The following is a 14002-nucleotide window of genomic DNA, read 5'->3' as shown; positions in this document are numbered from 1 at the left end:
ATGGAAAAGCACCTTCAAGAAGCACTTAAAGAAAATTTATCTAACACGTTTATAATACTAGCAGAAGTGCTGCTTGCTTACACAAAACAACGTTCATCTCGTCAGAAAGCGAAATAATCTAAGTTCAGACTGCATCAATAGCACATACACAAAATATAAATGAATGAGGATCCTCTCCGGGATCTCACAAAGAGAGGATCTTGAAAATTCTCTAATCACATTCGTTAATCGTATATCGTGTGATCAAAAATCATTGTAAATCTTTTTATTTAAAATTAAATATAAACAGTACATGATGAAAACTGATCACAAGATATATGATAAACGGATATGATTAGAGGATTTCCAAAATCCTCATAAAGAGGACCCGGAGAGGATCCTCATTCAATATAAACGGCCCTTTATTGAGCTGTAAACAGCCAGACTTAACCGGAGAAGGCTGAACGTCGAACAGACTAGAGGTAAGAACTTTCTGCAGAATGTTCACTGTTTAAGACGGAGACGGCGAGACCACAAACAGTAGCAGGTTTCTCTTGTTTTGAGGTCCTACTTTTATTCCAGTTACGTAAAAACCAAAAACAATTATTACAACGGCATACAGTCCACAGTCAACGATAATCCCCCCGAAATTCTATACAAGACGGCCTTCGGAAGGACGTTGGAGTTGACTGTATCATCCCACATTCCTTCACGACGAAACTCAAAAGGTATGGTATGCACACAAAACTGGGTTTGGTCCTCACAAGCTACATGTATTCAAAACCGCGTATTCTACATATGTACAAAGCCACTCTGCACAATAACTGTTGGTGAACTTGGTCGTGTTCAACGCTCCGCCCTGAAATCCACAGTTAAGAGTCAGAAACGGCTAGATATTCGCAGTAAATATTTAGGAGTTGATAAGTTCCATTTTACCTTCGTCTCTCAAGCAGATAGGATGGCATTCTCTGATTTACCAATGCGAGAGAAGTTGCAATTGCCGTCCGATTTAGTTTTGTTGGAGCCGACAGCATATGATGTAATTAGCTTTCTCTGTGTGTATAAAGAGAACTGTTAATATGCAAATAACATCATCATATAATTTAGTAAGAGCTGAGCTAGCACAAAGCTAGAAACGACACAAACACCGAAGAGTGAAAGGCACGACCTGTCCTAGAAGGCTCAGACACAAGGAAGGCTTAGAGAGATTTATTCGAAGTTAAAAACTAAAGAACTTTTCAGATAGAAAGAGCACGCATTCTTAAAACTTCTCGTGCAACAAAATGGATGTATCAGTCACCGCTACCCATGATGAGAGGGGATACAACAGAACAGCTCAATTGCAAAGAAAGCATCAAGGTCCAGCATATTGTTAGATCGGCAATCCATAAATTTCAAATTTCTAACTACAGAACTTCTGTGCACAAGACATTCTTCAACAACTGCTTCGTCTCTCATCAGAGACATCTGATCCTCACACTCCGGAGCTCCATTAATAAGTAGTCAATTATTACCTTAATGAGAGAGACCATTAGGTGTCTTAATTCAAAAATGAAATTTCAGTTTATCAACTGCCAAACACAAGGTGTGAACATTATGTTCCTAAGATATTGGCAAAGTTTTGAACCGTCAAGATAGAAATTTATAATATTGATTCTTTGTGCAAACAATTAGACTAAGGCACCCATACTGCAGTCAAGAAAGACATGCTGAAGTTGAGAAGGTGAACACTTACATGATCCTGAAACTCGGGACTTGTCAAATTAATGGAGAGGTTCCGCATCAGCAAAAGTGCCTGAGAAGAACCAAATAGAACCCTTCAGTAAACTTAGCAGTAAGAGCAAGACACTTCCGGTAAATTCACGGGGGTGTAATTCTGAACCCTTTTGATGATATGAATGGCCAAATAAATAAATAAAAAAGAAGGTTACAAACAGTCAAAATTGACTTACTGTTTCGAAATTTATGGGGTCCAATTGTCTCAGTCTCTCCAAATGACCAACTGCACCGGGGTCAAATACACTTCCGATAAATTTATACACCTGAGCAAAATCTGGCAAAACTGCAACTACAAGAACTACAGTTAATACCAACAGAACTTAAAAAAATGTCATAAACGCATATAAACATTGCAATACCGAGGAGAATCTACATGCAATTATAAGTTGCATGCAAGCAACATCTTCAACTCCTAAGGAGGAGATCATAGACCAGTATACAGTACCGGGCACCTAAAAGCATCCCATGGACAACAGAGAGCTACTACAGTGATAAAACATAGATTATCCTCCATCCTTTCTGGTGATAGGGGGGGGGGGGGGGGGGTGGGAAACCCAAAATTTGCCAAACTATATGAAGAAGGTCAAGGAGATAATGTAGAACTCAAAGGCTAGACTTCAATATCACCTCCTTAAGCAGCTCTTATGATTTTAACATGATAAGAAGATCATAACTCAAGCACATGAAGGGAGGCATTAAAAATATGAGAGAGAATTTTACCTCTGTGTGGCTGGCCAGGATCTACTCGATCAACTGTCTCACTCACTTTCCAATTTGTCGGGTTGCTTTCATTGCTACTACTGTAGCAAGAGTTATGTGTAACAGTTGGCCCAGATAACCTTCCTTCGTCTAAGAAAAAGCATAATAAAAAATATAAAAAATTGTATCTTAACAAGATAGGGAGAACAACTTATTATTATGGTCAAATCGATCAAGATTAAATCACTAAGGCAGGCAGAAAAATATGAAACCTTTAATTGTTTGCGACACGTTGACTGGTGGCACAGAGTTATAACTCCAAGAAGATAAAGTTGCAGCGTCAACTGGAGTTCCAAGCACAAATGAGGAATCTGGCTGGTAAACATATCCATGTTCAAGCAAGTGAGATGAGGACTGAAACGGCCCAGCTACTTGAGATACAACTGCAGCTGCCAGAGATTACCTTATGAACAAGAATTCTATGATAACCATAAGAAGCATTGACAAGAAAACAATGGTTGACCATGCTGACCACTTTTTGGAGCCTTTTGTGGGTATGGATGAGTCGCTTTCCTCTTTGGCCGAGGTGGAGGTACATGTTCACTTGTCCCTTTCTTCTGAACCTTCAAAAAGTACTTCTGTGCATGACTTCGTATCTGAAAGGAATATCATTTGCCATGAGTACAATGAAAACATGACACATAAGCATTGAAATGGAGCAAAAAGAAATACGACAACACGAAGCAGATACAGGGCTTACTAAGAAAAGATTTCTCAGATGGTATTTAAATTCTATAAGGAAAGAAGCATAAACCCTGCAGGGGCATGTATTTCTCTGTCACCTTGTCCAAGATATTCACTTCCTTCATTTTAAAATTATTTTTTCGATAACATGAAACTATGCTTGAAAAAGTGAGATTGGAATACATACACATGACTAGAGGATGTTGTTTTATATGTAATCTGAAAATTTGTGAACATAAAAATTCTCAATATCAGTTCACTATCCACAAATTCAAAGGACAGTTGGTTTCTCTATCTTCAATCAACCAAAAACGCAACAAAAAGAAATTTACAGAACCTACAAAAATGTTAGAGATCCTTCTAAGTACCCACAAGAAATTACTTACAAGTTACAATTCCTTCACCATATACTTAAAGACAACCAAAACCATCTAACATCACTCTCCAAGTAATTATATAAATATTAAAGCAAAAAAATAAAAAATAAGCATATTATATTCATCCTACATTTTTGTTTTTTGCTATCTGCAAATACATGATGAATTTGACTATAATAAGTAGTCACCTGAATAACCGTTTTTGAGCCAATAAATGCTTCAATCTTCTTCCAGTCACGATCAAACCTGAGTTAACCCAAGCGAACAAACATAAGAATGCTTAAACGTGGAGGAATAACTCATGTGAATTAAAACCGCAAAGCTTACATCTACATTACACTAACACAAACATATATATTGAGTTAAAAATACCAGATACCTCACGTAGTCTCAAGAAACATTAATACATCTCGACCATGAAAAGAAGAGAAACTAAATAGATAAAACAACTTATCAAGACATTCCACTCAAAACTACTAAATCTAATAGTAAATTTAGAAATCGAGAACAACTTATCAAGACGTTCCACTCAAAACATTCCACTCAAAACAACTTATCTAATAGTAAATAGATAAAACAACTTATCAAGACATTCCACTCAAAACTACTATTAACAAAAATTTGATATCGAGAACAAAATCTAATAGTAAATCCCAAATTGGGATTTAGAAATCGTCAAATTCAGAGATTATCAACTTGCATAACATAAATATTCCACCATTTGGATGAACTAATCCAAACAACTAGATCAACTTGGGCGAGATTTGCATTTTGAATACATCCTGGTGTCCAAAACAACACTCTTTGACAATACAAAGTCTCATTTGCTTACACTCGAACGCCTATCTCGCCCACTTACACAAGCCCGAAAAGGCTCATCCTTGGGAAAAAATTTTAGCTCCAACTTAGTAAAATTAATCTAATTAGCACAAATTCACTAAAAAAATCCATCAAATTATACTGGTAGAAAAAATCCGAAAACCGAAGGACCTTCAATAAGCTCCAATTCTCTTCTTGGTTAATAGGAAATGCAATAATCCATTACAGAACAAAAATCACCATCTCAATTCCAAATCTTCGTTTATGCAAACTGAAAGAAAAGCTTTTCCATTTCATTCTTATTTTTAAACAAATTAAAAAAGAAGCTGCCTTTTCATCTATTTTCCACACCCTGTCCCCAATTTTCCCAGCAACCGAACAGAAACCAAAGAAACAATACTAATAACACAAAATTGAACTCCTTACAGCTGAAGAGCTTCGAGAAACTTGTCGTGCTCCTGCTCCGTCCAGCTCTCTCTCGACTTGGTAATCGTATACGGCTTCCGGATTTTCTTGCTCTGATCATCCGCCGACATCGACGCGGCGTTTGCGGGCGCGGACGAAGACGTGCAGGCAGCAGTCGTACTGGTCGCCGCCGTAGCTGAAGCACCACCAGTTGTCGGCGGCGGCATAGTATTGAGACCCGGAAGGCCCATATTGGTAATCATGGGATCGAATAAGTAGAAACCTTGAGCTGGGTTTGGATTCAGAGACAGCATAAGCTATAAGCTAAAAGCTGAAAGCTCAAATTATCAAATCCAAGTACTAAACGCTATCAAGTTTGTAAATAAACCACAGAAAAGTGAAAATTTTCTTTGAATTTTCTGGTGATTTTTGTTGGTTTGGTTTGCCCTTTGATTTGGGTTTTTAGCTTTTGGCAGGAAATGAGGTGTGGCCTAGAAATGTAGCCGCCCTTGGGCCATTTTGGTCCTATATTTACTTATGCCGCTATTTATAATGTTACTAGTTTCTCAGCATGCGTTTTAGCACGAACTTAATATTGTTTGGGAAAATTTGAAATAGGTTCAATTTTATAGACCATCTTATTTCATGAAATAAGTCTAATTTTTAATGACTTTTGACTTTTGAAATAAGTCTAATTTTTAATTACTTTGGACCCATATAAAAAAACCCCATATTTTTTTTTTGTAAGATACGCTTCGCGATTTTTTATCTCAATAAGTTACTAAAAACTAAAAGATTAAGCAAATATGGGTTTAGCAAAGTTGAAGTGAACACCACCCTTTAAAACCTTCGGTCGTATTTTTTTTTATAAATAAAAGTATAATTATTCTATTGTTTGTAAATGTAAATATTAAAAAATAATTAGTATTTATCAATTAACGTTCTTGAGTTTGTTTTAAATATAAAGTAAAATAACTTTTTTTTATTTATCAATATACGTGTTTTAATAAAATTATTTTTTAAATGATATTAATTTTCTTATTATTTTTTGCGCACTTCTCATTCTTCTTGTAATTTTGAGTAATTAACATAAAAAAATGTAAAACCAAAGTACTAAAATCACTACCTTCAAATTTGGAAAGAAAAAAAAAAAACCAACTCCATTGAAATAATGAGTTATGGTAGCAATTGATCATCTATCACAGTGATTGAGAAAAGTAGTCCTTTACACTACGGCATGAATTAAAATTCTATCGAGTCTCTAATTTAATATTTAATTTAATAAATTTATTGTTTGATAAAAAATAATGGGAAAGAGATTCTCTCCTAATCTCTCCCATCAAAGTCATCTAATCAAGTGATCTGAATCCTTGAAATTTGATACAAAGACTAAAAATAGGAACTCCCTTTAAAAGTTAATAACTTTAGTCGTTGAATCAAATTTAAGGATCCGAATTACTTGATTAGGTGGCTTTGGTGAGAAAGATTATAAGAGGATCTTTGTGCAAAATAATGAGTTATGATATATATGAATATTGTATTTGTTGATGTAGGTAGGGACACTAAAAATATTACCTACTTGGCTACTTGGGTTTGACCGCACACGTGGCGACACACAGATATGGTATCATACTATGTGCTGGGCTTGCGGGGAGTGGCACTGGCACGTGGCAAGTGCCAATGCTGTCGCTTTGAAAAATTCCCCAGGTTTTTGACAAAGAATTTTAAAAGAAAACTTACAAATAACGTTACATAATTACAGACCACTGTAGTCGTATACCCGTGAAGGCTGATTTCATTTAAGTCGCACAATACTATCTAACTTTGTCATTATTATTTATTAGTCTTCATGCACGTGCATGATTATTTACTAATCTTTATGCACGTGCTCAAGCACATACATAATGTATTTTTTGAATCACGGCATGCTACGTAAATTGATAAAAGGAAAGTCTAATATTTGAAGTAAATGAATAATTTTAGATCATGCTAGAAGAAACCTCTCATAAACTAATTAAAGCAACTGAATTCACATAATAAAACCGATCCCTATAGAATTTACATTAAGAATAAAGAAAATAATATTTAATAAACAATTGATTGAACCACATTATTGCTAGCCCATTGTGAGGCTAAGCTCACCCTCTCCTCCTTAGCGTAGATAATATCATTTGTTAAAAAAAAAAATAATCATTTGACAATTAATTTAATCACATTATTATCCGTGTGCGAAAGACCTTTTTTATAACCAGCATTACACATCTTTTAAGATGTTTTAAACGTGTTTCAAATTAGAGAAAATAATATTTAATAAACAACTGATTGAATCACATTATTGCTAGTCCACCCCCTCTCCCTTAGTGTAGATAATATCGTTTGTTAAAAAAAAAAAATCATTTGACAACTTATTTAATCACATTATTATCCGCGTGCGAAATACCTTTGTTATAACCAGCATTATATGCCTCTTAAAATGTTTTGAACGTATTTAAAAATAGAGAAATTGAATCACATTATTGCTAGTCTATTGTGAGGTACTAATTATTTAAATAAAAAAAATACAGCACCAAAAAATTAATTATTAAAAAAACACTATTAAAATGACGAAACTTCCCCTGCATTATTTTGAGATGCCTTTGAAATTTTTTGTCTTGGGGATATTTTTGTCCAAATCTTTTTGTTGAAACTTGATGACATCAAAATCACTATTCCTTTTTCCATTGGCTTTATATATAGATAATAATAATAATAATCAAGTATTTGGAAAAGTAAACCACTATGGGGTGGCCCTGTGATTGGGGACGAATTTCAAACTGGTATTCCACATAGGAAATTCAAGTTCGATTCCTGACGTTGGTGAGTCACACAATGGTGGCTAAGGGGAGGTTGAAATGTCTCTGCGAATCTTTCTGGCACTAAAAAGGGTTTAGAGAATGGAGGGAGAGGGTACACGACATGGAGGGAGAGATGGAAAAAAGGGCCTGAGGAATTTTATGTGTTATTCTCCATACCTTGTGTCTTTATTTATAGTAATAAGGAGGAGAGAAACTTGCTCTTCAAGTAATACAAAGTTTAATAGGAAAAATCCTCTAAATCCCAAAGGTTTCCTAATTTATTTCTACTTAGGATTTACACAATCACATGGTGGCAAGAGAGAGGTTGAAATGCGTCTATAACTCTTTCCGACTATGAAATGATGGATTGTCGTAACGAAACCACTAGCTGGTTTTTTTTTTTTTTTTTTTAATATTGGAAAAGTAGGATGTTTGTGTTTTTAATTTTAATCCATTCTTTTGTTTAGGCTTTGGTTGTACAATGTCATTTAAAAAAGGATAAATCTCTCCTAACTTCATAGAAAGATCACCTTTTGCAACCCATAACCCCAAATGTAGAAACATAGTTTTTGTTTCCATACACAAATACTTATTTGTAACTTATCTACATCAACATGCAACGGAGATACCTCCAAGGCTCCAACCCTCCTTCGAGCTACTTTCTCAAACACCTTGCTCCAAATGAAAAGTTGGGCACCTTCATCGGTACCAAACATGACGAGTCGGGCAATAGTCTTCACTCGCCTTGTCATATCATTTGGTAACGAAATAATAATAGAAATTCTTATTAGCATTTGAAAAAAAGTCGGCAGCATGTTAATAATCCACATCATTTGGTAACAAAAAAAAAAAAAAAAAACTGTTATTACTCATCTTATTTTGCTAGCGTTAAGAATATTATTTTGTTTTTTCATTTAGTTTCAATAATAAATGAATTCGTTATAATAAATTTTTGAAATGTTAATAATATCTGCCGCGATATTCATAATAATAGTATTATTGCTACAGGTGTGATTGGACTTCCAAAATACGAAAATAAAATTACCAAACGGCCAGGGCTGAGATGATGTCTTGTGTGCCCCTCAAATATAATATATAATATTCCCCAAAAGAAAAAGATATGGAGGGAAAGCTCTAGAGTTTCTTTCTAGCACCGTCTTGACAGAAATGTTAATCAAGATGTTGCCCACTCCTTTTGGCAGACTAAAGTCCAAGAATCCGTACTAAAACAGCAAACCCGATTAGTTTAATGACTTAATTATCAAATCAAATGTTAACCACGCTAGTGGTTGGCAATTGATTACCATATTTGCAAGCAAATCCGTTTAAATTCTGTTGCTTGCATTTCTCCCCACCAATTCACGTTGCCAAATTCAGTAACAACAACATTACGGATTACTTGTGTTTAATTCGAGTTTGGTAAGATCACCAAGAACTTGTAGAGCAATGAGTTCCTCTCTCTGTACTCAAAGTTTGATTGGTTTTCGTCGCAAATTAAACTGACTGAAAGGACAACGGAAATTTCTAATCTATGATCAAAATACTGAGTTTTGCTCGCGTCTCGAATGAATTCGAGCACATATTCAAACAGAATAAAATTAATACTCCGAATGATAGAGAAACAATAAGATTCATCAATCGCAAAACAACACTCCGAATGAAACTTCCTTGATGGATGAGTTACAACCGCCATCCCTTGGGACAAACCAAAGGATATCACTTGTACATTACACAATACACGCACCTAACATCTGGAGGCTGAATAACCCACAACACAAATCTTCTTCCAGTTGATAACATTATGCGACGAAAAGCCCGAAAAAGGGAAGTGTAGATGAACCAAAAATGATAAGAAAAAGAACGCTTTACAACTCTCAAGCTGTTTTAAAATGATACAAACCTCAGAAAGAGGAAAAAATCAGAATAAAAATGTCAGGATTCTTAGTATTCTTGCTCGTCGCAGTCTAATCAAGCCAACGTGTAACCCCGTCTTCCCCTATGGTGGCCAGAATCTCGATGCTTACATCCAAAACAGCCTACAGTTTTGTAACAACCGAACATTCGAACGGTGAGCAGGATTAAATTGGCAACAACAATTACAGTTCATGAAATTCACAATTTAGCACTTCAAGGATTTTTTGGGCTGAGAATTACATCTGGAAAAGGAGAGGCAACATTTTGTTATATCGTTTAAATTCTAAAGAAAGCACATAATCGTTTAAATTAGTAGACTCGGGAGACCACAGTTTACACAGGAGAGGTTTTATCTTAAATTCTTCTTGGTAGTGGGGGTTATGTTCGTTCAAGACAACTTAATCACCTATGGTTATTGAACTACCAGTCCACGGTCCGCTAGCGTCAAAATTTCAGTTTAAAACACATGAAAGCAGATACAACTACATAAAGTAAAGGAACTTACCAAAGGATTTCTACAGTTAACCAGTTTACATTCCTCCAGAGTACCTTCCAACATCCAACTCTCCCAGACATCGAAACTGTGACTGGCAAATACAAACTCCATTTTTCTATTTATCTGCAATGTTAAGGTAGACGTTGATTTTAATCCCAAGAACTTAAATAGTCAGGTAGTCAGCTTTTGAGATCAATTTTTATACTCGTCCAAATTTAGACTTCCAGGAGTAATAATTGATAAAGTAATATTACCTGCAATAACTTTCCGCCAGCAGCAAAAGATCGCAAACCAATTGTGTCCTATAAGAAGGAACCGATAATTTCATATCAGCTAACAGATTACAATTAACACAGCAGCCAGGATGGATTGAATAATAGGCTACAGTTTAGGTCCAAGGGAAGAAATAAGTTCTTGCATGCTAACCTTGCTTCTGATAACAATGAGAAACTGAGCTGCAGGATCTCTTTTTGTTACATTTGACATGGTATCTAGGAACCAACCGCCACCTTTAACTCTTTGCCTTGAGACATGGAGGGCGGGACGATCTCTTGCATACAAAGCAACAACATACCCATCCTTCAACAGCTCACCAGGCTTTCCACTGAGCCTCTTAATAGATTTTTGAAGATGGTGGGAAGGCAATTCTTGCATTGATTCTATTTGAGTTTTCCTACTTCTTGAGTCCTCTGGGGAGGCAAACCGAGAACTGGAACTTAACGCTTGATCAGTTCCACTCATAGCTGTATCTTCTTCCCGCTGCGAGGTACTTTCTTTTTCTCGTGAAGGATCATCTGATTTTTGCCGGGATTTTTGGTGTGCGTGCCTCTTTTTGGCTTTCTTACCTGATCTGCCTCGTCTTCCATCAGGTCGAGTGGCACTTTGAGATAAACCTGAACTTTGGTGCTGGCTAGGAGACTCCTTGGATTGAATAGCTTCTTTATTCTGAGAGCTTTCCGGACTTGAATGAATGACTTCAGTTGGTTGCTCAATAACGGATAGCTGCAAGTTATTTTCTCTGTCCAGCTTATCCGACTCTTCATTTTCATCACCTAACTCACTTTCATTCTCCTCTTCAGATACAGAATCTTTTGGAACAATCCCGTCAAAAAAGAATGTCTGCAATATGGAGATAGCTTTCTCCCTTATCTCCAACCATACTTCTTCACTATAATCTGCACTGTGTGGAAGTATCAACACGTTGGGCATCTCCTTCACCTGAAGTAAACCCATGATATGTATCTTAGCATCAACCTGGTATATCGAATTTAAATGCTCCAGATGTGCATCATTCATATGTGGGTAGAAATAAAGAAGAAAAATACTAAGAATATACAATCATCCAGAAGCAGGTAAAATTTACATTCCCTTCCGCCTTTCATGCCTGTTAAGTTATATTACCACATGTAAACAGCACCATAAATACCATGGGGTTTCATACCAAAGGTTATAGAGCCATGTGATAGTTCAAAGATAATTAATGTTAACAATGCAGGTGCATTTTTTTACTCCTCAAAGCACAATCTACATCCACTAATTCAGATATTAAGGATGTAAGACTTATAAGAAATGAAGAAAAAAAATTGAATTAGGCAAGGGGGGAATCAATGAGAAGACGGGTATAGTACAAGGCTAGAATGAAAACACATACTTTGCATATTAGTGCATACAGTTTGCAAAAAAAGAAAAAGAAAAAAAATGATCTACACATCGTTTAAGGCTCCCAAGCTATTTATGAGCAAGTCCAAAGCTATTAATACAGCAAGAAAGCAGGAGACAAGTCCTGAAATGAAGCAAAAAGGGGACTAGACTAACTGGGTATATTGCAAAGCATGCTGCAACACTCAAGCACAAGTATTTGCCAGAAATTGACACAGTCGCACAGCCTATGTTAACAAGTCAATATCCCACAAAGAATTAGCATACCCATGCTTCCATCCATTGTGGCCCTTCAGCGCCATCTAAAGCACACCCAGCTAAGGTTCCGTCAATCAAAAGCTGTTTCACAGAACAATCGTCCAATAGTTGACAGCTCCCTGTGTTGACCAGAAATGCTCCTGCACAACAACACTTATAAAATCATTCCACGCTAATATAACATACAAGGAATCCCAAAATTTCCTTAAACAGGCACCAAGATGAAGATTAATGTACCAGGCTTTACATGCTGTAAGCATTCAGCATTTAGAATCTGAACTGTTTCATTTGTCAGAGCACAGTGCAATGAAATGAGGTCACTCGCAGCCAGTAAATCATTAAGTGTATCCATTCTTCTCGCAGCAGAAGGAAAGCTTACAGGAGACCTGCTCACTTTTCCATTCACCTGAGATATTGTATCGGGCAAAATGTTCATACAGCACACAATAAATTGAACCAGAAGAATCAAATATGAGACGCAAAAGGCAGTTCCAAACTAGAAAGTATGCAATGGCAATATTGAGTCAATTTCCATCAATAGAAGTGGCAAAAACAAGTTTATTTCCAAAAGAAGTTTCAAGTGCAAAGTATTTGAAGAAACTAAAAACAATAGTTTTCAGAATTCAAATAAGCATTAGGATACTTGTAAGCAGTACTTCGCAACTAAAACATCATCGTGTACCCACCACCCCAATAGATAATTAGATAAGTAAAAAACTGAAGGTCCACAATTTCTTGATAAGTAATGCATTCTGCTTCAATAAAACATACCCATATCCAATCCCAAAAGAAAATATTAACGAACCACAACTTAACTTCAAACATCAAAATGAATTGAATCTACTCTCTTTTTTCCCGCTATCAGATTCATAATAAACTATACTACATTTTAGGCTCCGAACATAGATTAGGACCGAAAACACAAACTTTACCACATTTCCATCATAACAAGCTTCGGTAAACATAAAAAGAAGTGCATTGTCTCAGCAATATCGATATGAACAATAAAAAGCACATTTAAAGGTCAAATATTTCAGCTACTCAAATGTTAAAACTTAAAAGTGAATTCAGTAACTTCAAAATGATGCACATTTCGAGCTACTAAACATCAGATCTTTTAGTATAATTTAGCTGAATATGAGTTCGGAGAACTAAATATGATCGAATCAGTACCTCTACGTCTTGAACATCGAAATAGAGAACGTTCATTTTGAAGGCCAAGCTCCTTGTAGCCAGAGACCTAGCCGACGCAGATCTGCCGACAATCCCCAAAACCAAGCCTCGACACCGTCTCATCCCACGGCACAGCGGCTGGATCGAGCCGAGCCATCCCGAAGCGGAGAGCGTGTGGCGGGAGAGCATGTGCGTCCGGCGGAGCAATCCGAGGAAGAGCGCCATAACCGTGTCGGCAATCTCCTCGGCACGCGACACGTCCACGTGGACAAGCCGGATCCCGAGGTCGGCGGCCAAGGCCGAATCGACTGCGCGGTCGGAGGAACCGAGGCAGAGGATGAGCTGGTAGGGGCGGAGGCGGCGCTGGGCGGCCCGTGGGAGGTACGCGAGGGACTGGAGGAGCACGGCGGAGGCCGACTCGATCTTGCCTTCGGCGAGGCGACTGAGCGGCACGTGCTCGACAGCGGCGACGCCGGACAAGGAGTCCTGCTCCATGCCGAAGTCATCGATGCAATTGAGAGTGACGACCAAGGGGAGCGACGAGGGTGAAGCCGCAGGGCTGTTACGGCGGGGCATTGTTGCAGGGGATCTGTGACCGGTGCTTGCTCTCATGCTTTGTGGCGGCGGTGGGTTAGGGTTTTACGCTTGTAATTTTGGGCATTTCTGGGGGTTAAGGCGAGCGAGGGCTCCCATTGATTTGCCGGAGAGTTGAGAGCTTCAAGTGTCCATGCTGATGAGATCCAGTGCGCGCCTCTAGGCTCTAGCTAGCTAGTCCTCTTCGGCTCTGCCGCTCTGTCAACTCACCACGCGGCCCCTCTCATTTTTCATAATTACCTTCATGTCCCCAGTCTTTGTTTTGTATTTTT

The 14002-nt window shown here is 37.3% G+C and overlaps 2 protein-coding genes across 4 annotated transcripts; both read right to left on the bottom strand.

The window, feature by feature from the left end:
• Window positions 1-20: 20 nt before the first annotated feature.
• Window positions 21-5306, bottom strand: LOC137721461 (protein REVEILLE 3-like). 3 transcript variants are annotated; one of them, XM_068460557.1, is made up of 9 exons: window positions 4824-5306; window positions 3767-3824; window positions 2990-3113; window positions 2730-2906; window positions 2479-2607; window positions 1932-2047; window positions 1715-1774; window positions 916-1032; window positions 21-838 (listed from the first exon to the last, which is right to left on the bottom strand). In XM_068460557.1, exons 1-8 carry the CDS (start codon window positions 5114-5116, stop codon window positions 925-927), a joined length of 1065 nt encoding a protein of 354 aa, XP_068316658.1. In that variant the 5' UTR covers window positions 5117-5306; the 3' UTR covers window positions 21-838; window positions 916-924. The 3 variants fall into 3 exon arrangements, with proteins under 3 accessions (XP_068316658.1, XP_068316659.1, XP_068316660.1); XM_068460558.1 differs by having other exon boundaries at window positions 1932-2041; XM_068460559.1 differs by having other exon boundaries at window positions 2730-2900.
• Window positions 5307-9277: 3971 nt separating this feature from the next.
• On the bottom strand, window positions 9278-14002 carry LOC137720365 (C-terminal binding protein AN). Its single transcript, XM_068459425.1, has 7 exons — window positions 13137-14002; window positions 12201-12369; window positions 11973-12103; window positions 10473-11264; window positions 10301-10348; window positions 10056-10169; window positions 9278-9672 (listed from the first exon to the last, which is right to left on the bottom strand). The coding sequence occupies exons 1-7, from the start codon at window positions 13746-13748 to the stop codon at window positions 9601-9603; spliced, it is 1938 nt and encodes a 645-aa protein (XP_068315526.1). The 5' UTR covers window positions 13749-14002; the 3' UTR covers window positions 9278-9600.

This window comes from Pyrus communis, chromosome 16 (genome assembly GCF_963583255.1).
Source record: "Pyrus communis chromosome 16, drPyrComm1.1, whole genome shotgun sequence".
NCBI classification, from domain to species: domain Eukaryota; kingdom Viridiplantae; phylum Streptophyta; class Magnoliopsida; order Rosales; family Rosaceae; genus Pyrus; species Pyrus communis.
This window is presented reverse-complemented; position numbering and strand designations above follow the sequence as displayed.

Excerpts from the sequence above, each read along its gene's own strand:
- LOC137721461 (XM_068460557.1), bottom strand. The coding sequence starts at position 5,116 with ATGCTGTCTCTGAATCCAAACCCAGCTCAAGGTTTCTACTTATTCGAT. Across the intron at positions 3,825-4,823 it reads TTTCTCGAAGCTCTTCAGCT|GTTTGATCGTGACTGGAAGA; the intron begins GTAAGGAGTTCA and ends GGGTTAACTCAG. Across the intron at positions 2,048-2,478 it reads TCCTGGCCAGCCACACAGAG|TTGCAGTTTTGCCAGATTTT; the intron begins GTAAAATTCTCT and ends TAGTTCTTGTAG.
- LOC137720365 (XM_068459425.1), bottom strand. The coding sequence starts at position 13,748 with ATGAGAGCAAGCACCGGTCACAGATCCCCTGCAACAATGCCCCGCCGT. Across the intron at positions 10,349-10,472 it reads TCATTGTTATCAGAAGCAAG|GACACAATTGGTTTGCGATC; the intron begins GTTAGCATGCAA and ends TCCTTCTTATAG. Across the intron at positions 9,673-10,055 it reads TTAACTGTAGAAATCCTTTG|GCTGTTTTGGATGTAAGCAT; the intron begins GTAAGTTCCTTT and ends ACAAAACTGTAG.